Genomic DNA, 27,548 nt, shown 5'->3' with positions numbered 1-27,548 from the left:
GCATCAATACCGAGCTCGTCTCTGCACCTCGACTTGTACTATGAACCATCTACATAGTGGAACAAATCTCGCCAACGATGAAGTAGCTAGTAATATGTCCATCTGGTATATGGACGGCAAGGACGGGTACTTTACTTTGATGCAAAATCAGGTGTGAGACAACTTGAATTACTCCGTATCGGACTTGTACGGGCGCTGTGCTAGCCTGGATTGGGTGCTGAGATATTCTAGAACGGTGATGTCCGGGCTTAGGCTTGGCGTCAAGACAGAAAACTAGTTTCGACTTTAGCAATATGGCAGTCTTTACTTCGCGTCACTCTAGCATGTTTAACTATATATCAACGATGATGATAATGGAGGTGATTATGAATAAAGAGTTTCTCAGTACGATAGACTTTTCTGATTCTTGATGCGACCTTCTGAAAGAGTCTGACAGCTGTTTAAAACATGGATCTCTATCAGCCAGATGCCAAAACGGGTTTTCTGTCTTGACGCCAAGCCTAAGGCGCGAAACTCTCAACTCCGGCACTCTTTCGTGAGGGTGAAAGGACACCTTAGTCCGTTACAGTGGATGGGGACGCCCGGGCGGGTGATTTGGTATCAGATCAATGGATACTGTACAGAGCATCGAGAGGTCGCGTTCTGAAGATCGAAGCAGATAGGGCTGTGACTGGAAGGTTAGACGTAGGCACAGATGGCAGAGGGTTTCAGAAACAGGTTGCGTATATGCGTGGAACAGTGTAGGTAGAGACTTGATGGCAGGCAGGGAAAAATTCAGTGAGTATGTCTGAATAATATAGAAGGGAAAGTTTGAACTTGTGCGCCTTGAGACACGATAGTAAGGAATATGGTCTTCCATTGCACAGTGGGGTCCACCCAAGATTGAGTAATCGATACCAGATCTATCTCTATCACTGAGACTTATTCGTCTTCTTCTTCCTCATCACCGTCGCCATCCTCCTGCCCTTCATCCTCGTCCTCACTGACGTCCTCCCCAAGGTCTTTGAGTCTCTTTTTGTCAGCGGCCCTTTTAGCTTCGAGATCCGCAAACACAACGAGAAGATCGTCGAACTCAGTCTGCGTGTCTTTCTGCCTCGTTGCTGCGGCTTGAAGCTGCTCGAGCTCGGCTTGCGCAGCCTTCAGCGAAGTATCTGCTTTTGAAGCGCGATCTTCTGCTGAGGTGATTCGAGCTTGGAGACTAGCCACATCTTTTCGAGAACTATCCAGGGCTGACTTTGCGACTGCGAGCTGCTTTCCTGTATCTTGAGCTTGGCTCTCTGCCTCGTCGAGCCGCTGCTGAAGCTCACTTCTCGTGGCCTGTAGCTGTGATTCATGCTCTGTCCTTGTCTTGGCGAGCTGATCCTCGAATGTCTTTAGATTCTTGTGCAGAGCTTCGATCTCTGCTTGCTGTTCTTTCTGGATATGCTTTGCTTGGTTTGCAGCCTTTTCTGCTTCCGCTTGTTGTTTGGCCAGGTTCTCTTTGTGCCTCGCCACTTCTTTCTCTAGAGCATTGCGCCTTTGCTCGAGATATTCCTTTTCGGCTTTGGACTGCCTGGTAGTCTGCTCTAATTTCACGTCGTGATCTTTGCGTAATTGTGCTAGAGCAGATTCGTGAGCGGCTGTCAATGTGGTATGCTGGCGTGTGAGGTCCTGCCGCAGTGTTTGTACCTCCTCTTGATGGTTGTTTTTTTGACGCTCGATTTTCTGCCGTGCTGTTCGCATCTCCTCTTCGTGATTGTTTTGCAAGCTCTGGTTTACCTGCTTGATCTGGCCAAGCTTAGTATCAGCAGATTCTCTCGTCCTTCTATGTTCCAGCACTTCATGTTCAAGCTGCTGCCGCAGCGAAGCTAAGTCTATCTGAGCTGTCTCAAGACTCGCGCTCTTCTCATCAACTTGAGCCCGCAAGTCATCCACCAACTCCCGCGAAACTCCCTTTTGTACGCCGTTAATCAAGATTGACGCTTCGTATCCAGGCTCCCTATCTATGGCTCTAAAACAACGGTCATAATAATCCTTGAAAAAGTGGATGAATGTTTGGTCAAAGTACACCTGCGCCTGCCCACCTTCGGACACGATAGGCATGACTTCGAAATCCCTGATGAAGGAAGATTCGCGTAATTTTGTAAGCTTGTCGAGAAAGACTTCGCGATTCAGCCCCTTCTTAGGGTCCAATATAATCCCATGCAGCTCGGCTCTTTTGATCGGCGAATCTTTCGTGGAGAATTCGTAGACTATCGCAAGAAGAAAAGCGCACAGGCCTGCAACCAGTGGCATCGTGGATGAGGCTGTCTTCACCGCCCCAAGCAAGCCTTGAACTATGCTACCTTCTGTAAGAAGATCGTTCACTGCATCAGGCTCCTCGAACAGCCAGATTGAAAGAAGCATAAGGTAGCCTATCAACGCTCGCTCATCTTCAGGGTGCTGCACGCCGGCGACAACATTACTAGTAATGCTCTGAATGAAAGTAACAACTTCATACCCATCTTCACCTTCTGTCTCGTCGTCGCTCTCAGACACCCTCGCAGCGAAGGCTTTGCTTTCAGGATAACCATTGAGTAGGTGCAGGAGGAGCACGGCTGCCATCCACTGCTGATAAGGATCCGCATTAGCTCGCGAATTGGGCGGTTCGAGAAGAACAGTAAGGATGTTAGGCACGGCGTCGTCGCCACTTTTGTGGCCGTCGATGGCTCGACGCAATACGTGGCCTCGAATGCCGTTGTGACCCTCGAAGAAGGCTTTGACACAATTGCAAGCAGCCAAACGAACATCAAAGAATGGAGTGGCGTCTGAGTCTAAGGTCAGCTCAAGAAGAGACTCAATAACATTTGACATCTCCACGTTGGCTGGTGTGCTAGGACCTGACTTCACTGAGCTTGCCTTCGGCGTCGCCCGTCCATTCATTGCGGAGGTTTGCTGACGGACAGCAGGCACAGCCAAGTCACCGAATTGCTCTTGCAAGGCTGTGTTACCGCGTATGGCACTAGCGCAGGTGTCTAGAGCACGGGCCCGTACATTGGAACCAAAGGTCTGATGGAAGGCAATCTGTAGGACTCGTTGTAGGACACCACTCCGCCAGAAAGCATTTTGAGACGGAGGAGTTCCTTGAGAACCTCTGACCAAGAACAACTGTAGCACAGTCAGAAGACCCCAGAGATTGAGATCACGTTGTGGACGAGCCCATTCAGAAACGCCGTCTGGTTTTTCCTCCTCTTGGATGACTTGAGAAAGCAGCTTGGCCACTTTCTCAACACAGCCATTCTCCCTGAAATAGAGTTGGTTCAAGCTGTTGAGCTTGAGAAGATTGCTGAGTAGGGACAGACAGTCCTGCACAGTGGTGGCGCCATGAGTCAAGCCACCTTCAGCGTCGATTATGGCGAAGACATGGTCAAACCCCTCCTCGTAAGCAACGACCTTCTGCAACTCTGCCGAGGTAGGTGTTATGGCAATGAGTAGTAGCAGGGCCTCATTCCGCACAGCTTCCCTCTTATCCTTCATCACCTCTATAATCCTTGAGGGCCCATCTGGAGCGGCAGATATGGCTTCCTGAGCCCTTTGTGGGCGTGCAGCACAAACTTGAGATAATATTTGCAGAGCATATAGTCGCAGGTAGAACTCGCTTTTCTCAAGTAGTTCTAGCAGAGCTGTGATGTTGTCCTGACGCATAGCGAACTCATCGGCCAGCCATAGTGCAATATCCTCTGAAGCCTCGGGACTTGTGGCATCGGGCTCGAACAGCATGAGCAGAGTCTCAAGGACGATCTTGAGAGTATCTGGATCCTCTCCATCTCTTCTCAGCCCTGCAATTAGATCCCTCAAGGCTCCTGATGCAACAGAAGCAGGATACTGTTTTGCAAAGCTCCTCAAGCCAAGAATGGCAGCTCTTCGGTCTTCAAGAAGTGTAGCACTGGATAAGCGGTTGCTCAGGATGTTTATGGTATCGGTCGCCGTCTGCTTCGTAGGTGCTTGTGACTCGAGAATGCGCAACATTTTGAGTGTGACCGTGGTCGACTCTGAGCGGAGGGCATCTTGTGCTTACCGTGGGCTCATAGTGCAAGAAAAAGAAGAATGCAAGACTCACGTCGGGGGGCCACCGACAAGCAACGGTACTACCACGTGTCACTTGCGAGACTTGGTAGGAGCGAATACACACCTACATGCTCCTGCTTGTTCTGGTTGGCACCTGTGCTCGACTTTCTGGTCGGTCTCAGGCGTCAAGGCAGCAATAAAATGAATGCGGAGAAGGCGCGCCCGTTTTCAGATGTCGATCCTTTTAGCGTGGTCGCTATCTGCGCCTTCCAAATCTCGAGTTCTCTGCGCTGCATTGTACTGACTTCGCTACTACCACATCATCACTCCTTCCGATTGAACCAATATCATTCATCACGTAGCGGCCCTGAAGTGTTGTTCACTCCAGCTGCGATTCCGATCGCGCTGCAAGGTCATTTTCCAGGCGCAGATTCACCCACTGACCTGCACATCTCGTCTACAAGCAGGCAGCCACTTGATGAACTCCCTGGAACATTGTACATTCCTTCCCTAACCTTCATCGATACTAACACCAGTCAACCGCCGTCATGGGTGTTCCAGCCCTCTTCAGATGGCTTACCAAGAAATATCCAAAGGTGCGCAATCTTCAATCCTTGCCCCGAATCAGAGACTGACACTGCCTAGATCATCACACCTGTGATTGAGGAGACTCCTTTCGACATCGATGGTGTAAAATATCCCGTTGATACTACTAAACCAAATCCCAATGGAGAGGAATTGCATAACCTTTACCTGGATTTCAATGGCATTGTCCACCCCTGCTCTCACCCCGAGAATAAACCTCCTCCAGCCGATGAGAGTGAGATGATGATGGCAATCTTCGAGTATACCGAACGTGTTGTGAACATGGTCAGACCGAGGAGATTGCTATACATTGCTATTGATGGTGTTGCGCCCCGTGCAAAGATGAATCAACAACGAGCTCGACGATTCCGTTCTCAAATGGATGCCAAAGAGGCAGATGAAAAGAAAGCCGAGCTTCAGGTCTTGTTACGACGACAGCGCATTGCCCGAGGTGAACCCGAAGATGTAGATCAAGTCATCAAGAAGACCTGGGATAGCAATGTCATCACACCTGGCACTCCATTCATGTTCATTCTTGCTCAGTCAATCCGTTTCTGGTGCCAATGGAAACTCAATACCGACCCTGCATGGGCTGAGCTCAAGGTCATCATTTCTGACGCCAGTGTTCCTGGTGAAGGTGAGCACAAGATCATGCAGTTCATCCGTTCTCAGCGTTCAGACCCCGACTATGACCCCAACACCAGACATGTCATGTATGGCCTGGATGCCGATTTGATCATGCTGGGCATTGCAACCCATGAGCCTCATTTCCGTGTTCTCAGAGAAGATGTTTCTATTCAAGATGCAAAAGCAAAAACCTGCAGATTGTGCGGTCAACCAGGGCACTACGCAGAGAATTGTCGCGGTACTGCCAAAGAAAAGTCTGGCGAGTTCGACGAGAAAGCTTCCAAGACCCCAGATCTCAAGCCTTTTGTCTTCCTCAATGTTCCCATACTTCGCGAATACCTTGGTGCAGAGATGTATGTTCCAGGTCAAACCTTCCGTTTTGATCTTGAACGTGCTCTTGACGATTGGGTTTTCATGTGTTTCTTCGTCGGCAACGACTTCTTACCACATTTGCCCTCCCTTGATATTCATGAAGACGGCATTGACAAGCTGATTGCAATCTGGAGAGACAATGTGCCAATCATGGGCGGCTACCTAACCTGCGATGGTGAGGTAGATCTTGCTCGTGCTCAGGTCATTCTGCAAGGCTTGGCTAAGCAGGAAGATGCAATTTTCAGAAAAAGACGGGAGAACGATGAACGCCGAGAGCGAAACCAAGAGCGACGAAAGAGACAGGATGAACAGCGCGAACAGAGAGAGAGCCGCAATTCTAAGCAGCGAAGGGGTTCGCCAGATTACACCCAAGGAGCCAATGCTCTGCCGGCATCGGAAATCAACTACAACATGGTCGTGAACCGAGGAGCTGCCGAGAAAGCCATTGCATCGAATAAAAGTGCTGCAGCAGTTCTGAAGGAGAAGATGTTAGCTCAGCAGAATGCTACACCAACCAAGGACACAACCGACGCTACGCCAGTCGAGACTCCGTCACCTGCTTTGGGCAAACGAAAAGCAGAGCTGATGGCAAATGGCGACGAAGATACAGAATCAGATGTCGGTACTCCAGGCAGAAGCACACCTGTCGTCGAGCAGCCAGTGAAGAAGTTCGATCCAGACAATCCGCCTCCTGACACTGTCAAGCTGTGGGAGGAGGGTTATGCCGACCGTTACTACGAGCAGAAATTTCACGTCAGTCCTACAGACATCGAGTTTCGTCGTAAGGTCGCAAATGCATATGTCGAAGGATTGTCCTGGGTTCTGCTTTACTACTTCCAAGGATGTCCGTCATGGACCTGGTATTATCCTTACCATTACGCACCTTTTGCAGCTGATTTCCAGGATATCGACCAGCTGGACATCAAGTTCGACAAAGGCAAGCCATTCAAACCCTACGAGCAATTGATGGGTGTGCTCCCTGCATCATCAAACCATGCTATACCAAAGCCTTTCCACCCATTGATGACAGAGCCCGACTCAGACATTGTCGACTTCTATCCAGAGGAGTTTGACCTTGACATGAATGGTAAGAAGCAATCGTGGAAGGCTATTGTCTTACTGCCATTTATCGATGAGAAGCGTCTACTTGCTGCAATGGCTACGAAGTACCCAGAGCTTAGCGAGGACGAGCATATGCGCAATGAGCTAGGCAAAGAAGCTCTACTGATTTCTGACAAACATCCCCTCTACAACGATCTTGCAGCGGAGTTTTACTCTAAGAAGAAAGCGAAGGGTGATGGACCGAAAGAAGTCAAATTGAGCATGCGCAAGGCACGAGTTGCAGGCCAAGCATCGAAGAACGATATCTTTCTGCCACACATGGATCTTCGAGGACCAGAAGAAGATATCAAGCTTGATCCAGAGGTCGACGATGACTGCTCGATGGCGGTGCACTACGATATGCCACCAAAGACTCATGTCCACAAGTCGATGCTGTTCCCTGGCGTCGTGCTTCCACCACCAGTCCTCGATAAGTCAGATGTGGCTATCCTAAAATCCAAGGCACGAAATTCAGGCCGCGATTTCGGTGGCGCACCTCTGTACGACAACTCAAGGCGAGATCACATGGCAGATGCTCAATGGAGGCAACCACGGGTCAACTACGCAGCAGATCGACCACCACTACCACAGAATTACGGTAATGGCAGGAACGGTGGTCCGCCTCCGCCACCGGACCCGAGGACTCTCGATCCAAGCAATCCATTTGCTGCCTTCCTCGACCCGAAATTCGCTCCAGGTATGCCGGGCGCAAGAATCCCTCCACCGGCTGGTCTACCACCTCAAGGTCACGGGCAGTATCAGCAGTACGGAAATGGAGGCTACGATACTCGAGACAATCGGGGTGGGTATGGTCGGCAGGATCAGTACCCTCCTGCACAGTACGGTGGATATCAGCAGCCGCAGTATCCTCCACAGCAAGGAGGTCAGTATGACAACCGACGACAAGATGGTTACGGACGAGGTGGCGGACAGCAGAATGGAGGTAGACAGAATTATCCTCCGCAGCAGAATCCTGGATATTACCAGGGTGGACAGGGACAGAATGGCTATGGCAGGAGATAGTGTTCCCTATTGTAGGGGAAGGAGAGGAACACGCTCAGTTCTGATGTTACAACATGGCTGGAAGAGTGTAGCAAGCACTTAAGATAAATTTAGTCTGCTGATGCTCCCGTGCTAGATGAGCTAGTAACGTTCATGTACAATTCAAGGAGAAACTAGAGAAGGTCTGAATCGAAGAAATACACTGGATCGGTGCAAGTACGTACTTTACCTTGTTCATTACGTTCCGATCTACCTGTAGTCATTCCTGCCTGCTCACCGTGTTGACTCGCCGCTACTGCCTCCCTTTCGCCGCCCCATCAATGCCCTATCACTTCCGCCTGCCCCAGCCGATCTCCCGCCACCCCCTCCCCATGCTCTTTCACCTTTCACTTCACCTCCTACTTACCTCACCATCACCGTCGTCGCCGCCACTATCGCTAGGCAAAAAACTTATCCCACCTCACTTCCATCTCGCCGTCGCTACCCTCATCCCCCACTCCTTCTCCCCTCGAACCAACGGCAAAAAGAAAACAGCATCGATGAGCATGGGACTCGAACCCACACTATAAACCGTCAGTATACACATCATTACACACACGAAATAGGGAGTCTAACGCCTTTGCCAATCTAGTTCACAATCTCCAGGTAAGATACCCAGAACACCGGAAAGCAACGCGCTACCATTGCGCCAACCCACCATCTTTCCACCCATTGGAGGTATTGAAGACGTGTGTCATTTGAAGCAAGGATCTGCGGTGTATGCGTATACATAGTCAAGACGACATGTGGCGCTGGCTGTATGGCGTGTACGGCAGTGAAGGGAGGAGACACAGCGAGGGGTAAAAGAAAGGAGGGGATCGAATCAGAGCGGATATCACATTCGTTTTGGAGTATGCGCTCGGAAACCGAATCGGAAGAAAAGGACGATGCATACATGAGTTGTGGAGCAGATGCTTGACATTTGAAGTAAAGCATGGGGCACAGTGTTAAGTGACAAGGTACCTCGGTAGACAGTAGAGAACCTCGTAAACATTTGTCGTCGAAATGCGACGCTGCACAGTCAGGGGCTGTCACTGTGAGTGAGTGTACGTCAATCTACTTCGGTTGAGCATAGCAAACTACGGCACAGCAGGAAGCATAATCCGGTAGATAATAGGCATTAAGGATGCATCTGTTACGGTACGCTAAGAGTGCCACTCCCTATGTCGATCCTCCTATTTACTTGGTCTTGCCGAACGCGTGAGTGCTTCGTAGGTAACTGCCTCGAGTTCCTGATTCCTCCTGACAAGTAGTCACTAATTTGTAGGTCTTTGATGTGTGTCAACCCCGCCACCCAAGTTCGCTTTTGTATTTGAACAGTTCTGCTCCATCTAACGCCATTTGGTCATGCAGGTATGCTGCTGCTTTCTCTGACCGATGCCATTCTTGTTCATGTCTGCGTGACTGTATCTTCGTGATGATTCGTGTCGAGTCGTACTTTGATCGTGATCGTGATCGTGGTCTTCTGCCGTTATCTTTGGTCGGAGTCGTGGTCGTCTGCGCGAAGGTCGATCTTCACGTAATGCAGTTCATACCATCTGCATTTCTGACATTTGATACTTCCAACATAATTTTACATATCCCAATTCTCTCCAAACATAGTCTCATCTTGGGTACCAGTCCTTTGAATTCCTGACATCCTGTTCCCGGCCGTGCTTTGATTGGTCCTAGTCCTCGACAGTGTGTTATCCTCATTAATATCGTCTCTGCCTGCATATTGCTGCTCAAGCGCACTATCGTCCACGAAGGTGAATCCCTTAAATGCATTCTGCATGGTCGGTGATAGTGGCGTTGACCCAGGTACTGCTCCCTGCGCAAGTGCTTGCGCTCGTGCATTCAGTGATGATGATGTGTTTAGGGCGTTGGTAAATTCGGGATCGAAATGTGAAGTATCGGCCATCGACGTAAGTTTTGGCTTGAATGGAGGCACGAGGTTCTTCTTTCCGAGCGCCTGCCAGTCAACGTCTGCGAAAAAAGGATGCTCAACAAGCTCGTCTGCATCCCTGTTCGCGCCTAGCCTGTGCTTGGGATTCCTGTTTAGTAGTCCTTTTACGAAATTTCGACCTTCAGTAGAGAGCGCATCTCGTGGAAACCTGACTTTGCCGAAAGCAATGTTCTTGTACATCTGTTGCGTGTCTTCGGCATAGAATGGGGACCATCCACAGCACATTTCGAAGACAAGTACTCCGAGAGACCAGAAGTCGACCATTTTTGTGTATCCCTGCTCATCAAGAAGCACTTCTGGCGCAAGATATTCGGTGGTTCCGCAGAATGTGTTTGTTGTATCGTTCTTCGTTAGGTTTGCTTTCGACAAACCAAAATCGCACAGAGCAATATGACCGTTGGCATCCAGCAGAATATTCTCTGGCTTCAGGTCGCGGTAGACAATATCGTGCTGGTGCAGGTGCTTCAGAGCTAAGATGAGCTCTGCAATGTAGAACTTCGCTCGGTCTTCCTTGAATCTGCCCTCTTTTTGCAAATGCCAAAACAACTCGCCGCCTGACATAAAATCTGTAACCAGATACAGATCTGTTGGTGTCTGAAAGGAGAACTTGAGGCCTACGATGAAAGGCGAGTCGGTCATCGCTGTTCTAACAAGGATGTTTCTCTCGCCCAGTGTATGCGCAATCTCTTTCTTTTGTATGATGACCTTCTTTGACAACACCTTCATGGCATATATCCGTCCAGTGTCCTTCTTTCGAACCTGGTAGACTTGACCAAATGTGCCCTTGCCAACAAGTTTGAGAATTTGAAAGTCGTTTGGTCCATATGTTCTCTTGTCAACCTTGGAGAACTGCATATTAACGAAGATCTCTCCGGTTATGTTCGATTCTTCAGGCGCTCGAGGCCTGAGGGTCATCCATTGCCCAAGTGTAGGATGTTGCTCGTTCGTTTGGACTCGTGTGCGAACATGGCCGAGAAAGACATCTTCTGAAGAGCCAGGCCGTCTGTCGTAGACTGATATGTCGATCTCAGATTGTTCACCCACAACGTCACTATTCACTATTAGTATTCATGCTAGCATGTGAATGCAAGTGCAGATCCACTCACAATGTAGCTTCGTGATCCCATTGCGGATCTGTCACTTTGTCCATAGTTCTGTTTTCATCGAGACCATTTGTACTGCTCTGACGACTTCTCATCGGCACGGCCATAGGTTTGCCCATATCACTATCTGTCCTTCTGATCGGTACTGAAGATAGATTAGGCGGCGCGTGCTTTTTCTCATTATCCACGTCCATGCGATCATGCCGAGGCCCTTTCGAGATGTATTCGTTCCATTCGAAGACGCAGACACAATATGGGTCAACGGCTGGTCTCAGACCACGACCCTCTGCTATCTTCACGGCTAACTTTCCTCTCGGTGTACCAGTCGATGCAGACAAGGACTCGCTTTTTCTCGCAGAGGAGGCAGTCTGACCACTAGCGCCGTCGTCCGAGGGTGTTGCGCTGACGTTCGATCGGGGCGAGCGTGGGGCGCCGACATGTTCATTATGAGACAAAGCTCGAGGAGTAAGAGGAGGAGTGTTCTTTTCACGCGACTCCGGAGCCGCGTCCAAAGTCAGCTTATTCAGTTCCTTGACAGAAATAGAGGAATCAGGGTTCTCAGGCAGTGGAGGAGATGGAGGGGTAGTGTTTTGTGGAGACTGTGAAGATGAAGTAGGGTTGGAGAAATGAGCAGCAGCAACGGAATTCCTCGTCACACTCGCTGTCGGTAGGGATTGGTGTCGGCGTGCTTGAGAGGAAAAAGTGGACTTAGGCTTCGGCCTCACAAAATTTCTCAAAACTTGAGTTATTGATGCGAGGCCTCCTTCAGCCAGTGGACCACCATTTTCAGCGGCTCTCCCATGACCTTGAACCTCGTAAGGATCTGAAGAAATGGGAGTAGGTGGCTGGTCAGAGCCAGGCTGCTTCTCGGATCTTTCAGGAGGGGAATAGCTCATGTCTCCGGAAGTGGGAGGTGTGTCGTCAACTTGATCACGAGCGACTTCAACCAAAGAGCCCACTGAGCTGGTAGAAGGGCGACGGCTTGGTTGACTCTCTGCTCGCACATGTTTCGACGGATAACTTGCAGTACCAGGACCAACAGAAGGGGGTGTAACGACTGGGGCATCGGTGGATTGTGGTTTTGAGGAGGCCTGGTTACCCACCTGTTGTCCAAAATAGCTAGGCATTATACCCGGCATCCGTTTGTCCTGAAAGTCGGGTGTTGGTGTTTCGACGCCTGAGGGCGTTGGGGCGCCGGAGAGGAGGTTCTCGCGCATCTGCTCATCGCTTGTGTGCCTGGCATTACTGATGACAAGTTAGCATTCTCCATCTTCAACAGTCGTGTATTTTGTGCTCGAAAAAGAGGTCTCAAGTGTCGGTTGTGCATCGTTCTAAGCAGGCTAGAGGGTCCTGAAAGCTCTTCTAAAAGCGTAGTTGCGTTGAGACGAGGTTTGGTCCTCCAGCATTGTACCACAATGCCTTGTCCTTCTCAAGGGTACAGAAACACGGCCAAACAACAGGCGTAAACAGTATTCAAACACGTACTTTTGAGCCATTGCTTGCCTCAACAGGTCTGCAGCGGTATGTGGGTTAACGCCTCCCTGCGCCATGATGTGCTAGTCTATGTGTTTGTCGCCAGCTCAAATTCACAGCTGCGGCTTTCTGGTGCCAGTGTATTGCAAGCTCAGCATGGGCAGCTCGGCTGCTACAATTGACGGTTGGCCTCCCTCTCTTTTCGCAGCGGGGTTGAAATCGAGCTCAAGGTGTGTTTGTGGAGGTTCTCATGCAACGGAGGAGAGTCGGCAAGTGTAGCAGAGGCTATTGTTGATTCGAGGAGTCGAGGTAGGAGCAATGCGGAAATGGTCGTGACTCGTTTGGAGAAGCTGGTAAGAGTAAAAGAGTAAAAGATCACCACTGTCGGGATGACGCACTGCCAGCCGGACTGCGATCGTATGTGGTTGGTCTACAAGGGTGCAATCCTGGTACTCGAGCAATTGTCATACATGATCAATAATATAACATCAATAATAATGGTAGCGACGGTCGGTGGTACATGTAAGATGAATAATTGCAAAAGATTGACTTGAGGAAGGCGATTCAGATCGCCAAAGAGTCACTTGTCCAGGCCCGCATATCCTTCAGCATGTGTAAAAATCATCTGCTTCTCCTGTTCTGGGATGCCCAACCGAACAATCGCGAAGCCTTGAAAATTCTATATGCTTTGGTGGGGGAGGCGCAACCTGCGCCAATTCCCTCTATCCAATCGAACCTGCAAAATGTCTGACAAGTTTTGTTGACTTTTAGCTTTCCTTCTCCCCTCAAAACACGCCCAGATGAGCAACCACACATTTCAACTCGTCGATCGGGAAGGAGGTGGGTGGTCACGGACCGCTGCAAGGCCAGGTCGCAGTTTCCATCTTCTCAGCTGAGCCAGGTTCATGCCGCAGGCATCACCATCTCGATTTCTCTTAACTCGAGAGGGTCGGTGAACCACAATAACATTTACAATAATAACATTCCATACAATATCCATCTTTACAGTCACACAGGTGTACAAGCTGATTCCATGGAATGCCTCATGGGGCTTGTATCACTGGTCAGCTGCTTCGAGACACCACATACAGCATCTGAAGTACAATCACTGCCCGCATGGTCGCCATCTTGTCCCACGGGACCAACATTGTCCGTACTGGGCACTTTCTGATCTCTCCCATCAGTCATACTCAAAAGTTGTGTCTAGCGGGTAAAGGTTTCGAACCGGTCATTATTTGCTTGTGATGGTGCCCAACAACGTAGCATCACGTGCTGCGGCCATAGCCCAATAGAGGAGCATAGGTTCAGTCACGTGGCTAACAGTGAGTAAGAGGTACGCTGTAGTGGTCCCATTCCAATAAGGCTCCTTTGGTCTTCGCAGACTCGGATCATGGCTGCCACCTGGACGAGCTTCTACCGCATCGACACCAGCGACGCCCCAGGCTTGCACTCCGACCGAGTGCGATAGCAGCCACTCCACGAGCTGAGCTTTTTTTACCTCATCTCACAACACCCTCATCATGGCTCATGTCCCTTTTTGTCTCTACAATCTCCCGCTCCAGATTCTCAAGATCATGTGACTGGTATGAGTCCTTGCTCTTGCCGATAACAATCCACGGTGCATGCTGGAAGAGCGCATTCATTTCCTCGAGTGGTCTCTTCGCAGTCTCAGGCATGAACAACCAGAAGAAGATGGCGTTGGTAAAATTGCAGACAACGAACACCAAGTAGAACTTCCATCCGATATCAGTCATCGCGATCGGTGTGACTTGGCCCTGTGAATCTGTGAGCATGACGCAGTATCAACCAGACAGATTACTCACAATCATGGTGTTAAAGGCAAACGAAGCCATGCATGCAATCGATACACCCTTCGATCGAGTCCTCGTGTCGAAGACCTCGGCGGGGATGATCCACGAGAGCGGTCCACAGGTACACGAGAACGAGAAATTGACTATCGCCATGTTAGCAACCCGGATACTGACAGCCACAGCAGCAGCACTTACAAAGCCAGGTCATGATGATGAAGCCCCACTGAGCACTGTGGTTGTTGGATACACCCGGCGGGAACTGTGCGATCAAAATGGCTGCTATGATGAACGTGATGCAATTGCCCAAGTTTCCAAGGATCAATGGCCATCGGCGGCCTGTTTTGTCAATGAACAAGATTGTGGTGAATTGAGCGATGATGGCAATGATGCTATTGATGCCCTGATACTTGAGGGTGTCGTCGCCGGAGATGCCGATTTGGCCGTAAATGGTCACGCTGTTTCGACATCCATCAGTATGTGTTCCACGCATTGATACGCTTCCAGGACTCCTGAAGTTGTTGCTTACCTATAGTATTGGATCGCCGAAACACCTGTCATTTGTACAGAGGCTTGGAGCGCGATGCACAAAAACAGGCGACGGAACGCGGTTTTCGACTGGAAAAGCTCGAAGTACGACTTGGCTTCGTGCTCGTGCTCATACGTGATGGATTGCTGAATCTGCTCGTACTCAGCCAGTACAAAGGGGTCGTTCAGGTTGCCGTGCGCATGCAACTTGGCCAGCACTTGGTGTCCTTTCTCGGTCTTGCCGTGGTCGATGAGCCATCTGCATCGTCAGCATTGGTCCTGCAGATCAACTGATCCGGACGACAAACCTAGGCGACTCCGGGAAGAGTAAGATCAACGCTGCAAGAAAAACAGCTGGAAGGATTTGCAGCCCAAGCGGTATTCTCCACTGAGCACTGCTGCCCTTGAGATTTCTGTATGTACCCCAAGACACCCACGATGCGACAAGAGCACCAATACCGAGCATGAACTGCTGCAACGCCGTGATGCGTCCTCTTATGCTAGGATGCGCTAGCTCAGCTTGATAACTACTCGGGTTAGCGGACCCGAGCACCATATGATTGAGAATACTCACAGGGGAATAATCATGGTGAGAAACCCAACACCAAGTCCAGCCAAGAACCGTCCAGACCACAGAAATCCAAGGTTTGCTGCGCCTGTTTGCAAGGCACCACCAAGAATGAAGATAACACCTCCAATCACGATTGTCAATCTTCTCCCTAGCCAGTCGCCGGATGGACCAGCAAAAGCGGCCCCAAAGAACGCACCAGTTGTGAACATCGATACGACAAGACCACTCTGTACATCGTCCGGCTCGAATTTGGCTAAGAAGGATTCTGAAGCCACGACTTCGGCTATAACCCCTAAATCGTAACCGTACAAAAATGAGCCCAAAGAAGCGAAGACGCCGACCAAAAATTGGTACCATTTCGGACGGAGGGCCATGTTGGCGACTGCGCAGCGCGCAAAAGGACACGACGAATAGGCAAGATACTTCCACGAAGGACGACAAAGCGGTAGAGAAGGGTGTCACCGAAGCTGATGATCTGCACACACCAGCAATCACCACAGGTCAAGCTTCAAAGTATCGCTTGGGCGAAGAGCCGCCTACTTATTCATGCCGAAGGACCTACCCCAGTCGGCAGATCATCTCTAGCTTCTCTGTAACTCTTCTAGCGTGGTTCGCTTCAACGACCACGCGCACGATCATCAGACGTCAAGATATTTCCTTCCTATCAGAAGCTCGATTTGTGGAGGAAGACTGTCCACCCCCGGATACTGCTGCAGTTTAGCCGCATTCGGTCCGGGGGATCAGCCGCCGAACTTCCCAAATAGTCCAAAACGCGGGCGCCAGTAGCTGATCATACTTTCCCCCTCCGGAATGCCCAGCTCGACTACTGAGTCGTGCAGCTTCGGCAGACAGACCTCGTGCGTGAGAGTACCTAGGCAAGTCGCGTGACGATAGTCTCTACAGGACACGCTTCCGATAGCACGAAGCTACCGACTATCGGCACGTAGGTGTTTTCAGGTGAGTGGACTACTGCCAAACTCAAAATGCCGCCTCCTCCATGTTTCGATACCTGAAGGAGTACCAGAAGGTAAGTGCCCTAGGTTGAATCGTGAGCGACTCCTGAAAGTCCCAAGGTGGTGGAACAAGACACCAGTTCTGATACCTTGCTGGCTGATAAACCTAACCTCAAAATTACAAGTACAATAAATCTTTCAGATCAAGAGCACAACATCGGGCAGAGAGCAACTCCCAAAGTCCTACCACTCAGCAATTCAATACAACAGCATCGCCATCAACCGCAATGTCACCTCAGACCGCGTCCATCCACGTATTCCCCTCTCACCGCCAAAATGAAATCAACCGCCACATCTACTCCGGCTTCACCGAACACATGGGCCGCTGCATCGAAGGCGGAATCTACGATCCCAACAACCCAAACAAAGACCTCCTTACCCCCAAGTCCCTCCGCAAAGACGTCATCTCCACCCTCAAACCCCTCGACATCCCCATATTCCGCTACCCAGGCGGAAACTTCACAGCAACCTACCACTGGCAGGACGGTGTAGGCCCCCACTCCCAGCGTCCAACCCGCCTAAACCTCGCCTGGGGCGGCCAACCAGAGACCAACCAATTCGGCACAAACGAATTCATGGGCTGGTGTCGCGACCACATGAACGCAGAACCCTACCTCTGTCTCAACATGGGCACCGGCACCCTAGATGAAGCCTTATCCTGGATCGAATACTGCAACGCCACAGGCAACTCCTACTACGCCAAACTCCGCCGCGAACACACAGGCCACGATAGACCTCACAACGTGAAGTACTGGGGCCTCGGCAACGAAGTCTGGGGACCCTGGCAAATCGCACAGACGAAGGATCCGAAATCATACGCCGAAACAGCCCTCCAATGGGCCAAAGCCATCAAACTCCTCGACCCATCCGTAAAACTCATCCTCTGCGGCAGCGACGGCATGCAACCCTGGGACTACGAGGTCATAGAAGCCACGATCCTCCCCGCCACAACATCCGACCTCGGCGTAACCCAGGGACCCCTGATCGACTACGTGAGTATCCACGGCTACACCGCCTCCTCAAATCACCACAAAAACGTCTTCGCCCCCCTCTCCGCCGAACACGCAATCCTCACAACAACAGCCCTAATCGACCTCGCCTGCGCAAGCAACGCCATCCCCCCAGGTCAACCCCGCCCCACCATCGCATTCGACGAGTGGAACGTTTGGGATCCGAAACGTGCGGTGGGCAGTCAAGGTGCAGAAGAGAAATACACGCTCTCTGACGCGCTCGCTGTAGCCGTGTGGCTTAATGTGTTCGTGCGACAGAGCGATAAGGTGGGCATGGCGTGTTTGGCGCAGAGTGTGAATGTCATCTCTCCACTAATGACCACGGAGACTGGTGTAATCAGGCAGACGAGTTGGTTTGTGTATGAGCTTTTTTGTCGGTTTGTGAGGGGACATAAGGTTGATGTAGTTGTGAATTGTGAGTGTTATCAGGGGGATACATCGCCGGCGTGGCTGAGGGATAGTGTCAAGGGGAGGGAAATGAGGTGGTTGGATGTTTGTGCGTCTGTTGATGGGGAGGGGTGGTGTGTTGTTTGTGTTGTTAATGCGCATGAGGGGGAGGATATTGTGACGGCGGTTGGAGGGGTGGATGGGGGGACGGAGGTGGAGGTTTATGAGGTTAATGGGGAGAGTGTGGATGTTACGAATATGGATGGGGAGGAGAAGGTGGGGATTTGTGAGAAGAGGTGGGTGGTGCAGGGGGAGTATGTGTTTCCGGCGCATTCGTTTACGATGTTGAGGTTTAGGGTGTCGGAGAGGAAGTAAGCATAGTCGACCTGAACGGGTGTGGCATAGGAGTGGTAGGTAGCACGTTGAATAGACTTCTCCACCGTCCGCGCGATGGGAGCAGCGTCTAACAGTTTCGTGACCTCATACTGTTTCGATATCGACTTACCTCCAGTGTTTCCAACTCTAGAGTAAGAGTATACTCTTACTCTCGTCTGAGGCCTTACTCTAGAGTACGAGTAAACTCTAGAGTATTACTTGCGAGTAGCCGGCTTACCTAAATAGCCTAGTAACCTACGGATCCCACTACTAAGATTAGCTAAGACTAGGCTCCTCTCGGTATAGATACCACCGCTTTTAGTAGTCTATACCTCTCTAGGACGCCAAGGCTACTCTTACCTTACTCTAGAGTAAGAGTGTGTCACGGGCGTCAACTCGAAGAAGGTGTTAAAGGTGAATTTCGTATTATTATTAAAAAACTGTACGAAGAGCAAAATCAGGATTACGACAACGGAAAGTCGCAGTAATAACTATATGGATCCGTTTATAACACGTAATCCTTCCTTTAAACGCAGTAAACTTGCACTGAAAAGTGCCTTCGAGCAGTCACATCTGTGACAGAGTGAGAGTATACTCCTACTCGTTACTCGGGAGTTGGAAACACTACTTACCTCTTACTTCGACACTTCGAGGTTCGTGTCAATGCGCCTTAATGTTCGGCTAGCTGAATAAGGAAGACGGTAAGATTGACTGATGAGGCAGTAGGCCTTGAAGCAGGTACGCGCTGGGACTACCGCCAATACCCTCACAATTACCAAGTGCAGACGTACTTCAAGTTTACAGAGAGGGAGAGCTAGAAGCAGCTCCTCTCTAGCACCGGAGGTCTCCTCGATAATACAAAGCTTCCTACCTTATCTAAAATGTAGACCTCACTACGCGTCTCAGGAGGTCTCGAACCTTACATATGCTCAGTCCATGGTGTTGAGATTCCGGGGTCTGAGCACACCGGTATCACTAATGTTAGATGCTGGGTGGGAGCCAATTGGAATGTGACTCCAGCCTGACCTGCGGGTATGATGATCGATCGTATCGGCACACTGCTACTTTGCAAGCATGGCATTGGCCTGAATACTCACACTAGACGCAAAACGTCACATCACCAAATTGTGAACCTCGCCCAGGACAGCCTAGAGCAATCATGATCCAGGGTTTAGAAGCTCAATCCTGATGCAACTCCTCCTCGCAAACATCCCTGAAAAGCACCGGACCTATCCCCAATCCTCCATGCATCCTTGGGTACAGCAATTTCCTACCACACACACTCTCCCAATGCACAAGACTCTCAAGAGGCCGAAGTCTCTCAGCAGCTAGAGCAGTATCAGCCGGTCGAAACAAGGAATTATCTCCCGAGTCTTTGGGCGGACCAGCCGTAGCCCCGCTCCAGAATGTCTTCGGTACAACACCAGGACGGCGTGAAGCACTCGTGCTCGCAGACCAAACTTGCACTTCATGCTCGATGAATAGCGTGAGATCGTTGTATGACCCCATAAATTCGCCGATAGCATCTGCGGCTGTGGACAAGGGGAATCGAAGAAGCGATTTGCCTGGTCCTACGTCAATCTCGGGATACGAGGTTGTGTTGTTGTGCAGAATATCCTTCCGTTGTATACTTGAGAAGGAATCCACGGTGTGAGTGCCCGAGGATCCCAAACCACCGTTGTTAGCCAGAGAAGTTGCGTGCTCCGTGTGAGTGACCGACGCCAGCACATCGAAACGCTCAATCGCAGGCAAAAGTCCAGCATCAAGCACTCTCCTCCCAGCAAGCGCTGCCTCTTCACCAGGCAGATCACTTCGCCATTCGCTCGGCTCGTCTCGCTGGCGGCAGAAAATCATATGACCTCTCCTGGTATCATCGAACAAGACCGTGCGTAAATTCGGACATGCTTGGTCTAGACCATCGAAGAGTTGGTCACACCATATGCCACGGCCTAGTCGAAGATGTTTCAGTTGTGGAAGCATATCTCGTATGATGAGACATGAATGCTGGGTATTCCTCCATGAATGCGTCATAGCACAAGTTAGATCAATCTCGATGGAGCTGACTGTCAAGGGTAGAGCGAGGAGGATTTCGTTCAAGTAATGAGAAGGCATTAAGAGGAGTCTCCTGTTGTCATGATTCTTGAGGTACAGCGAGAACGTCCTGAGATTTGGGAGAACGTGCAGTAGTTCTATCAGTGGACGCCATGATCGCGCGCGTTCGGTCTTTTGGCAGATGTAATCGTGACGGCTGCTGATAATTGTCAAACTCTGAGTGAATGCTGCCCGTTCTGGTGATTGCTTGGCTGTCTCGGCGAAGCTCTCGAGGTTCTTCATTGTGAGGACCACATCGCGCCACAGTAGCTGCTTCCCAAACGTCCACCATGTCCGAGAGATGGGCAGAGTTGAGAGAAATTCGTGCCTGGAGTTGTCAAGAAAATACTGCTGGACCAGTTGCAAGATCTCTGTTGGTAGCTGAAGTTTTGGGCTAGTGATGTGGCAATCCTTTGGTACGGTCATACTGTCGTATGCCAAAGCTCATGACGCTGCTGCAAGACTTCGCATCAATGCTATATAGGTCTAGAAGGTATGAAACAGGCGATAGCGATGTAACCAACAGGCAGCAGCTTCTAAGCGAGGTCTTGGCATTTCGTGCGCCATCAGTATGAATCCATTCTGTAGCAATGAGAAGATGCCAGAGTGAAGAATGGTCTATGCCTGAGAACTGCTAGTAGCACTTCAAAACAGTTCCCAAGTGCGGATAATTGAGTTGTGCTTGTTTCTGCCGGTGGTTGACCCTTGTATCATGCGCCAATAACCGCGGCAACCTCGACCTGATGATAGCAGCCAGAGAGGGCAGCTCTTTCCAACTCATACAGCCCAAGCTCCGCTGCCGCAAGAGCTTAACGTAAGGATCATGTATTCTTGGTAATACACCTCGAGCACATGATTTGTTTATAGCGTCATATCTTGGATCAATGCCAGCTAATAGGAAAGCTATTGATGAGAAGTGCGATTCCACTTTCCGAGGCATCAAGATTCCACATATCGACTGCTATTGTCCTGACCCGAAAAGTCCGTACTTACCACACCCTCAAGCATGATCAATCCCCGACGGCCCAACCCCAACATCAATCGTAAACACCTGCATAGGCTTCCGAATATAACTCGTCCCGTTCTGAAACGGCACACCACGATTCAACTGCGCAGCAGGCATCCAAAGCAACCCCTGACTGTCAATCCACATCGCATCAACCCAAAGCAGCCTTGGATCCTGCACCAAGGTCGTCATTGTCCCATTGGGTGCAATCCTGATGATCCGTTGGCTGTCAGTATCACTGTTGTAGACATTGCCAGCCGCATCAAGGGCCGTCCCACCAGTCGACGGTGTATGAGCGTATGGCTCGACATACTGCCCGAGAACATCGTTGTCATTCATGGACGAATTGTGAAATGCTTGGTTCAGGGCATCGGTGGTAATGCGACTCAAAGGCCCAGAAGCAGGCTCATAGTAGAGATACTCGCCGTCAGGCGAGACCTCGAGTTGATCAGCGTAGATGAAGACTGGCTCGCCGTTATGTCGCAGGATTGTGCCCTCGCCAGATACTGGACTGTACACCCGTGTAGAGGGATGATTGTTGAGCATTCGTTGTACTTCACCCGTTGCCAGATCAAGCACGATCAGTCCAGATGGGGTGCCGGCGTCTGTCAGATATGCTTTTCCTCTTGCAGGATCAAAGCGGACGTCATCTAGGAAGCTGCCGGATTGAGTGGCGTTCCCCATGAAGTAGACGCGAGACACAGCGTCGGTAGTAATATCGACCTGAATGAGTTTCGGACCATAAGGGAGAAGAACAGGACCGAGAAATGTGGGTGCGCCGGTATCGACGATATACAATTTTCCATCAGGCCCAATTCTTTGCGAGTTAATGCTGACGAAGTGGGTTGCTGGGTCTTTGCCATCGGCGTAGGAGTTCCATTCTGTGTTCGGGTAGGCTGTGGTGGTGTTGGTGGTACGGTTGTACTCAACTATGCTTGGGCCGTTCGAGCCGTCGACGTGTGACACTACTAGGAACAGCCGTCCATCAGGAGTGGTGCTGATGCCATTTGTGACGATGTCTAGGGATAGTTGGGTGACTAGACGATCGTCTTCTGGTCCTGTATAGATCTGTGATGCTGCGAGGGAGAAGAGGAGGAGGAATATGGTTTTGATGCTTTGGAGATACATGCTTTATCGATCATGTGTTGCCAACGAGCATAGGCAAGATATTGTTAAGGCGGAAGCCCTAACGTTGTATACCAGTTCTTGTCCATAACAACTCACTCAGTAATGGCAGTCGATAGAAGCTTGACAGCTCGAAGCGAGTTTGCGGAATGACGTCGAAAGCAGAATGTTCCGACCTTTGATTGGAAGGGCGGAAGGCGGGGATCTGCAGCGTCCCTGACACGTTCCTGAGGAGAAGTGCATGACGGGGTAAGCCCTCGGACGCTTGAGACTGCATTCGATCAATCTACGACAACACGCTTATGAGTCAAGATGGCTCAGATTACCACCACCATCACTGCAACTCACTCGAATTGCCAACAGATTCACCAGTCAGTCCGCTATTATCCGTGTTGTCCGCCCCAGGCAAGTCAGGATACTCAATTACCATCACACAGTCTGACAATCTTTCCCCTCGTCTTTCAGCCTCACAGATGTCCCGCTGAAGTGGTACCATCTCGCCCACGTGGTCTTTGAATCGTGGCAGTAGCAGCTTTCGCCCAGCTTCCTGCTCCCACCTCCACAGTGCGGGTGCTGGCTCCCATTTGACACACTTGACGTCGATCTTCTTGATGTCCGCCGTTGGTAACCACGTGTACTCTGCGGAGGCCCCCTCGATTGATCTCCTGTAGCTTGCTGGGTGCCGAGATCCAAACGTTGTCACATCCCGGCTTCGACCCTCAAGCTGAGCAGCGAGGTCATTTATTTTGGCGACTTTCTCCAAGATGATGTGGTTTGGTGATTCTTGATATCGGATCCAGCAATAAGGTCGGCCGACGATGAAAGGATAGATGGCAGTGCGGTTGTCGACCATATTCCTACACACAATCGCGAGCTCTTGTCGTGACTCGTCTTGCAGCTGGCTGTCGCCCAACATACTCAGAATGTTGAAACATTTGATGTTCGAAAGCTTTCCTGAGGCAATGGCAGACCTCGCAGCCACGACCAGAGCAGCCCCACTGTCTAGACCTCGCCAGGATTGCAACTTGCAGCAACAGTTGGTCAGGTTACAACTGAGCGAAGATATCATGTTGATGGCCAATGCTTCGATCTGGGATGGAGGTAGGCGCTCTAGCCTAACAAAGAAGCTGGGACATAGAGCTCCATGGTATCGGAGATTCTTGATGCGAGCTACGGCTGATGCCAACATCCAGCAGTGCGTACATGTTGGCGGTCGGTGACGCAACCTGTGGCTAGAGACTACCAGCTCAAGATCTCTTATACCTTCAGGCATGCTCGAGAGCACACGCATCAAGTCCCATGGTCCCCAGCCAAGATGTTGACAACGTTCTTGCAGGGACTCGTCGCGAGGGTACCTTAACTCCAGAGATAATGCGGTGAGGTATCGCGTCCTGCTGAGACACTGGGCGAGATTCTGGAGGTCTCCCTGCAGTGCAAGCGTATTGAAGCCTGTGAGACATATGGTGAGAGATCGGATTCTGTCGTAGCACTTCGATGATGGGTGCTTGGGCATGAATGCATGCAACCTGAACAGTTTAAAGTTGTCGAGCACAATATCTTTCCACCTCATACCGATACCCAGATCGTACCATAGTGAGCATACCGCAAGGGCGTTCGTGAAGGTCCGGCTGCTTTGTTGCGCATCGTTCAGCAGTGTCTTGAATAAGAGCCTGACAAGCTCAGGTGGGAGAGGCTGAGGCATAGTTTCGAATCGAAATCGAAAGGCCGAACTGGTTGATAAGCGGTGGCAACGGAAGGTTCGTGCGAGATTTTCGCTGGTGTTGAAATACGTTTGAGATATGTCGACCTCGTCGCGGAAAGCAACGACCAGTTTTAGGCTGTTTGGCCGTGAGCTGCAATCGTCAGATAGTGAAATGGGTGATGACAACGAAGCACATCAGACAAACCGTGCTGCATATGCGGATCATGTCACTGCTCCATGTGCCCTGGACAGCGGGTAAGTATAAAAGCATTGCCACCAACGCATCGAGAAGCAAAATATCACTATGCCTTGCACGATGATGAGCCTGCAATCAATTGTCACAATCGTCGCACTGACGCAGTAGCCATGCTGGCCTCGGTGTTGCGTCTTGCAAGTCCAGCCGCTCACAGCCATACGCGGTGAGAAGGTAGAGCTCCGTCCGTTATAAACTTGTAGAGAAGCCGCTGACTGCGAGCGCTGACTACCGAATGGATGTGAATTCCTGAAAGTATCCTAGATCGCCAGTCCAAGGAGGTTCCTTTGCTTTAGCTGCTGTCCTAGAGCGACACTGGGAGTGAAAAGAAAAGCTGATACTCCGGACACCAGACGCTGTCATGTATTTCCCTGGCAGCCCAGACTTAACAAAAGAAAATACGTGCTTTGAGAAGCAAAGCTGCAAAACATTACTTCCAGTCTGTAATCTGAAAATTGGCCACAAGAAATTTCAGAAGTGCATGTGAACACACCATATCTACACTTCGACCGAGGAGAAGCTCATGAAATCTAGACAGGTATCCATTTCATCAGTAGATCCAGATGGAGTCGAGGGCAGCGAATCTTGGTCCTGACGATCTGTTGGAGGCACCATTGCTAACAAAGTTGAAATCTCATCCGGTGTCATCCCATGGCTGGACAAATGTCTCCTCAAGGCATCTTTCCTAGATAGTCCAAGGCGCGATCCGTTCCTGGAATACCGGCAATCCTTCAACGGACATGGGATTTTGGCCTTCCTGTGGACTGTGTCGACGTGTCTCTTTACGTCTTTTTCCTGGTATGAGGCAAAGGTGCAATGTGAATTCGGGCAGATATGTCCTCGTGAGTGACTCTGTACGTGCTTGCTGTGCTTATGTTAGAGTGGGTTCCAGTAGACCAAATATGGAAGCTTAAGAGCATCGAGGCACGTACTTGTATCGGTGCTGCCGGTCGAAAGCTTTGCCGCATCCCTCATAATGACAGACCAAGGCGTTGGTTGATTCCAGTGGTTGGGTAGCTCCGTCCACATGCTTGGGTAAGGGTTTAGAGTCCAGCGAGTGATCGGTGTTGTTGTCCAGAAGACCCCCGAGTAATTCAGACAGGGCAGGAGGTGTTCCGGCACAAACATTGGTCGGTATCTCAAGACTACATATCTCGAAGGAGCCTGCGGTCTGCTGAAAACTCGAAGTTGTTTCCGGAGAATTACCTGCATGTACCTCAAGAGAAGAGCTGGGTGACATCGCAGGCATTTCGGGGCGTACCATGTCAGTAGTGGAGTTTGTCCACCACCTATCCAGGATCGGTCCGGCATCCTGAGGAAGAAAGCTTGGCTCCGACGGATCGTTCTTGTCGTAGGCTCCACAGAGTGGCCAGGATGTGTGCAAAGTCAACGGCGATAAATCCATCTCTGAACTATCATGGGCAAGATCGGGAATGAATGACTGGTTGTGTTCAATTGCACCAAGCTCATTGGTCGCAGAGTGCTCATATGCAGCAATCTGTTCATTATTTGCAAGCTCGTGAGAGATGCTTTGCCAACTCACAGAACTCGGCAGAGGCGACTCTATGCTGTGGCTGGAAGTAGATCGTGTAGCCGGAGTCGGCAAAGCTTCCGTTTCATGAAGCTCATCCTGTGGACTAGTAGCCATGGCGTCGAGAAACAGTTGGCAGCGTCCTGGGTGTCCAGGATCCGGAGTGTACAAAGGACAATGAATGGACCCTGGTAATTCGGCAGCAAGACTGGCTCTTGATTCCAGGCACCTGGTTGAAGAAGGTGGTAGACTAATGCTCGCCTTGGGAGGCAATCTTGCAGGGTCTATCTTGTTGACAAACTCGAGATGGCGACAACGTTGCTTGTATCCCTTCACGAAGGCTCAGTACTGTGGACAAAGTCACAGCAGGGCAGCAGTCTGCATGACATTAGTAGACGTGGTTGAGGAACAGTTCTTGGGTTCCTTGACGGAAAGTCCTTGATACAGTAGTATCGAGACTTCAGAACAACTTTGATCCTGTGAACTGTCGTTGAACAACATCTTCTAGACATGATGGATTACTCACAGTATTCCCTGGAAATGCTTGTGCCAAAAGGTCTTAGAGTAGATGGCTGGCAGAAAAGAGTGATTCGCAAGCATAGAAGCGTAGCGGGTGTGTAGAAAGATAGATCGAAAAGGAACGCGTACCACAGCGGGTGCTCGAAGTTCATGATGAATTGACGGCCCACAGTGGCCTGCCAGGAATGGAAGGCCACCCCCTCAGCAGGCGAACTCAAGTCATCTCGTGGTGCGGTCACGTGCTGGGTGCTTTTGTATCTTTCCGGCAGCCGGGTCGAAGCAGAAGGTCTCCGAGAGCTTGTGACGTGGGTGATAGGCTTGGTCTTGCTATTCGCTGCTTGATCGTGCCATTTCAAGTCGAAGTCTGATTGCCACACGATGCCATCGAATAATGGCCTAGTCGTCGAAGTTGGGTATCTTCGAGATGTTGACGACGAATCATGCTGGGAGAACAAGATAGATGCCCAAGACAGCCCCAGCCTGGAACGCGTCCTCCATGCTCAGCTAGGAGGCTGACTGTAAGGCAGCTCGATCAAATTATCTCTGCAGAGACTGGTTCGTGTAACAACTGTTGGTCAGGCAATTGCTTCGCACCCTTGTTTGTTGTCTCTTAGGTGTAGCGGCCGGGACGTCGAGGGAACGTCGAAGTTCGGGCCAAACATGCCCACAAGTCGTAGGAATAGATGTCGGATGATCTTTCAGTAGGATTCGCATGTCTCAAGTGTATGACGGGAAGCTGGGCAACACGAGTACTGAATTGGTGAAACGTTGCTTCTGACTGATAAGAAAGAAAGAGAGGAAGCCGGAGCGACACAGCACGCCACAGGCACGCGGCCTTGGCACGCTTTGCGCCTGCCTCGACAAGTTTCTTACTGTTCAGCTATTAGTACTCGGCTTCAAGAGCAGGCAGGAATCTATGTAGCGACGGAAATAGCCCACAATGCAGTGGCTGCCATGAATTGTGGCTCGGACAGTTCTTCAGATACTAAGTTCTCGAATTGAGTATCTAGGTATCACTTCTTTCGCGGCTACGCCGCTAGGCTGTACCTCCACCTTCTGCCACACTTGCTCTCTATCCGGCTCTCAATATTCACAAATCAGTCTCCTCACAATACCCATCCTCCTATGTCCTCTAGTCTCCTGGCTTGGTAATCCTCGCAAAACAATTGTTCAAGAAAAGGGGTATAGTAAAATATGAACATGCTATGCAATCAATGTGCACCATGGTTGTAACGCCCGCTGAATCCCATAACAACAACATGTATAAGAAACAGGTCAGTCCGCAATCCCCAATCGCAGACATGCGAGCTTTGCTAGTCGTCTCTGCGACTGCAAAGTATCGGCTTAGTATTGTGA

At 50.5% G+C, this 27,548-nt stretch overlaps 8 protein-coding genes across 8 annotated transcripts; 2 read left to right on the top strand and 6 right to left on the bottom strand.

The window, feature by feature from the left end:
* Positions 1–921: 921 nt before the first annotated feature.
* On the bottom strand, positions 922–3,987 carry USO1 (Vesicle-mediated ER to Golgi transport protein; the record flags this gene model as incomplete). Its single annotated transcript, XM_064876139.1, has 1 exon — positions 922–3,987. One exon carries the CDS (start codon positions 3,985–3,987, stop codon positions 922–924), a length of 3,066 nt encoding a protein of 1,021 aa, XP_064728403.1.
* A 587-nt stretch (positions 3,988–4,574) lies between these two features.
* On the top strand, positions 4,575–7,734 carry RAT1 (5'-3' exoribonuclease 2; the record flags this gene model as incomplete). The annotated part of the gene is made up of 2 exons (XM_064876138.1): positions 4,575–4,622; positions 4,672–7,734. 2 exons carry the CDS (start codon positions 4,575–4,577, stop codon positions 7,732–7,734), a joined length of 3,111 nt encoding a protein of 1,036 aa, XP_064728402.1.
* Positions 7,735–9,325: 1,591 nt separating this feature from the next.
* Positions 9,326–12,350, bottom strand: SCH9 (Serine/threonine-protein kinase; the record flags this gene model as incomplete). The annotated part of the gene is made up of 3 exons (XM_064876137.1): positions 9,326–10,748; positions 10,804–12,045; positions 12,286–12,350. 3 exons carry the CDS (start codon positions 12,348–12,350, stop codon positions 9,326–9,328), a joined length of 2,730 nt encoding a protein of 909 aa, XP_064728401.1.
* A 1,422-nt stretch (positions 12,351–13,772) lies between these two features.
* On the bottom strand, positions 13,773–15,554 carry PMZ80_007730 (uncharacterized protein; the record flags this gene model as incomplete). The annotated part of the gene is made up of 6 exons (XM_064876136.1): positions 13,773–14,048; positions 14,097–14,227; positions 14,280–14,539; positions 14,611–14,868; positions 14,918–15,136; positions 15,184–15,554. 6 exons carry the CDS (start codon positions 15,552–15,554, stop codon positions 13,773–13,775), a joined length of 1,515 nt encoding a protein of 504 aa, XP_064728400.1.
* An 866-nt stretch (positions 15,555–16,420) lies between these two features.
* On the top strand, positions 16,421–17,965 carry PMZ80_007729 (uncharacterized protein; the record flags this gene model as incomplete). The annotated part of the gene is made up of 1 exon (XM_064876135.1): positions 16,421–17,965. One exon carries the CDS (start codon positions 16,421–16,423, stop codon positions 17,963–17,965), a length of 1,545 nt encoding a protein of 514 aa, XP_064728399.1.
* A 1,179-nt stretch (positions 17,966–19,144) lies between these two features.
* Positions 19,145–20,299, bottom strand: PMZ80_007728 (uncharacterized protein; the record flags this gene model as incomplete). Its single annotated transcript, XM_064876134.1, has 1 exon — positions 19,145–20,299. The coding sequence occupies one exon, from the start codon at positions 20,297–20,299 to the stop codon at positions 19,145–19,147; it is 1,155 nt and encodes a 384-aa protein (XP_064728398.1).
* Positions 20,300–21,056: 757 nt separating this feature from the next.
* Positions 21,057–22,190, bottom strand: PMZ80_007727 (uncharacterized protein; the record flags this gene model as incomplete). The annotated part of the gene is made up of 1 exon (XM_064876133.1): positions 21,057–22,190. The coding sequence occupies one exon, from the start codon at positions 22,188–22,190 to the stop codon at positions 21,057–21,059; it is 1,134 nt and encodes a 377-aa protein (XP_064728397.1).
* A 331-nt stretch (positions 22,191–22,521) lies between these two features.
* Positions 22,522–23,889, bottom strand: PMZ80_007726 (uncharacterized protein; the record flags this gene model as incomplete). Its single annotated transcript, XM_064876132.1, has 1 exon — positions 22,522–23,889. One exon carries the CDS (start codon positions 23,887–23,889, stop codon positions 22,522–22,524), a length of 1,368 nt encoding a protein of 455 aa, XP_064728396.1.
* Between the last annotated feature and the right edge of the window lie 3,659 nt (positions 23,890–27,548).

This window comes from Knufia obscura (genome assembly GCF_036327395.1).
Source record: "Knufia obscura strain CCFEE 5817 isolate CBS 148926 chromosome Unknown scaffold_9, whole genome shotgun sequence".
Taxonomy (NCBI): domain Eukaryota; kingdom Fungi; phylum Ascomycota; class Eurotiomycetes; order Chaetothyriales; family Trichomeriaceae; genus Knufia; species Knufia obscura.
The sequence above is the reverse complement of the archived record's forward strand: the minus strand, read 5'-3'. Positions and strand labels throughout refer to the sequence as shown.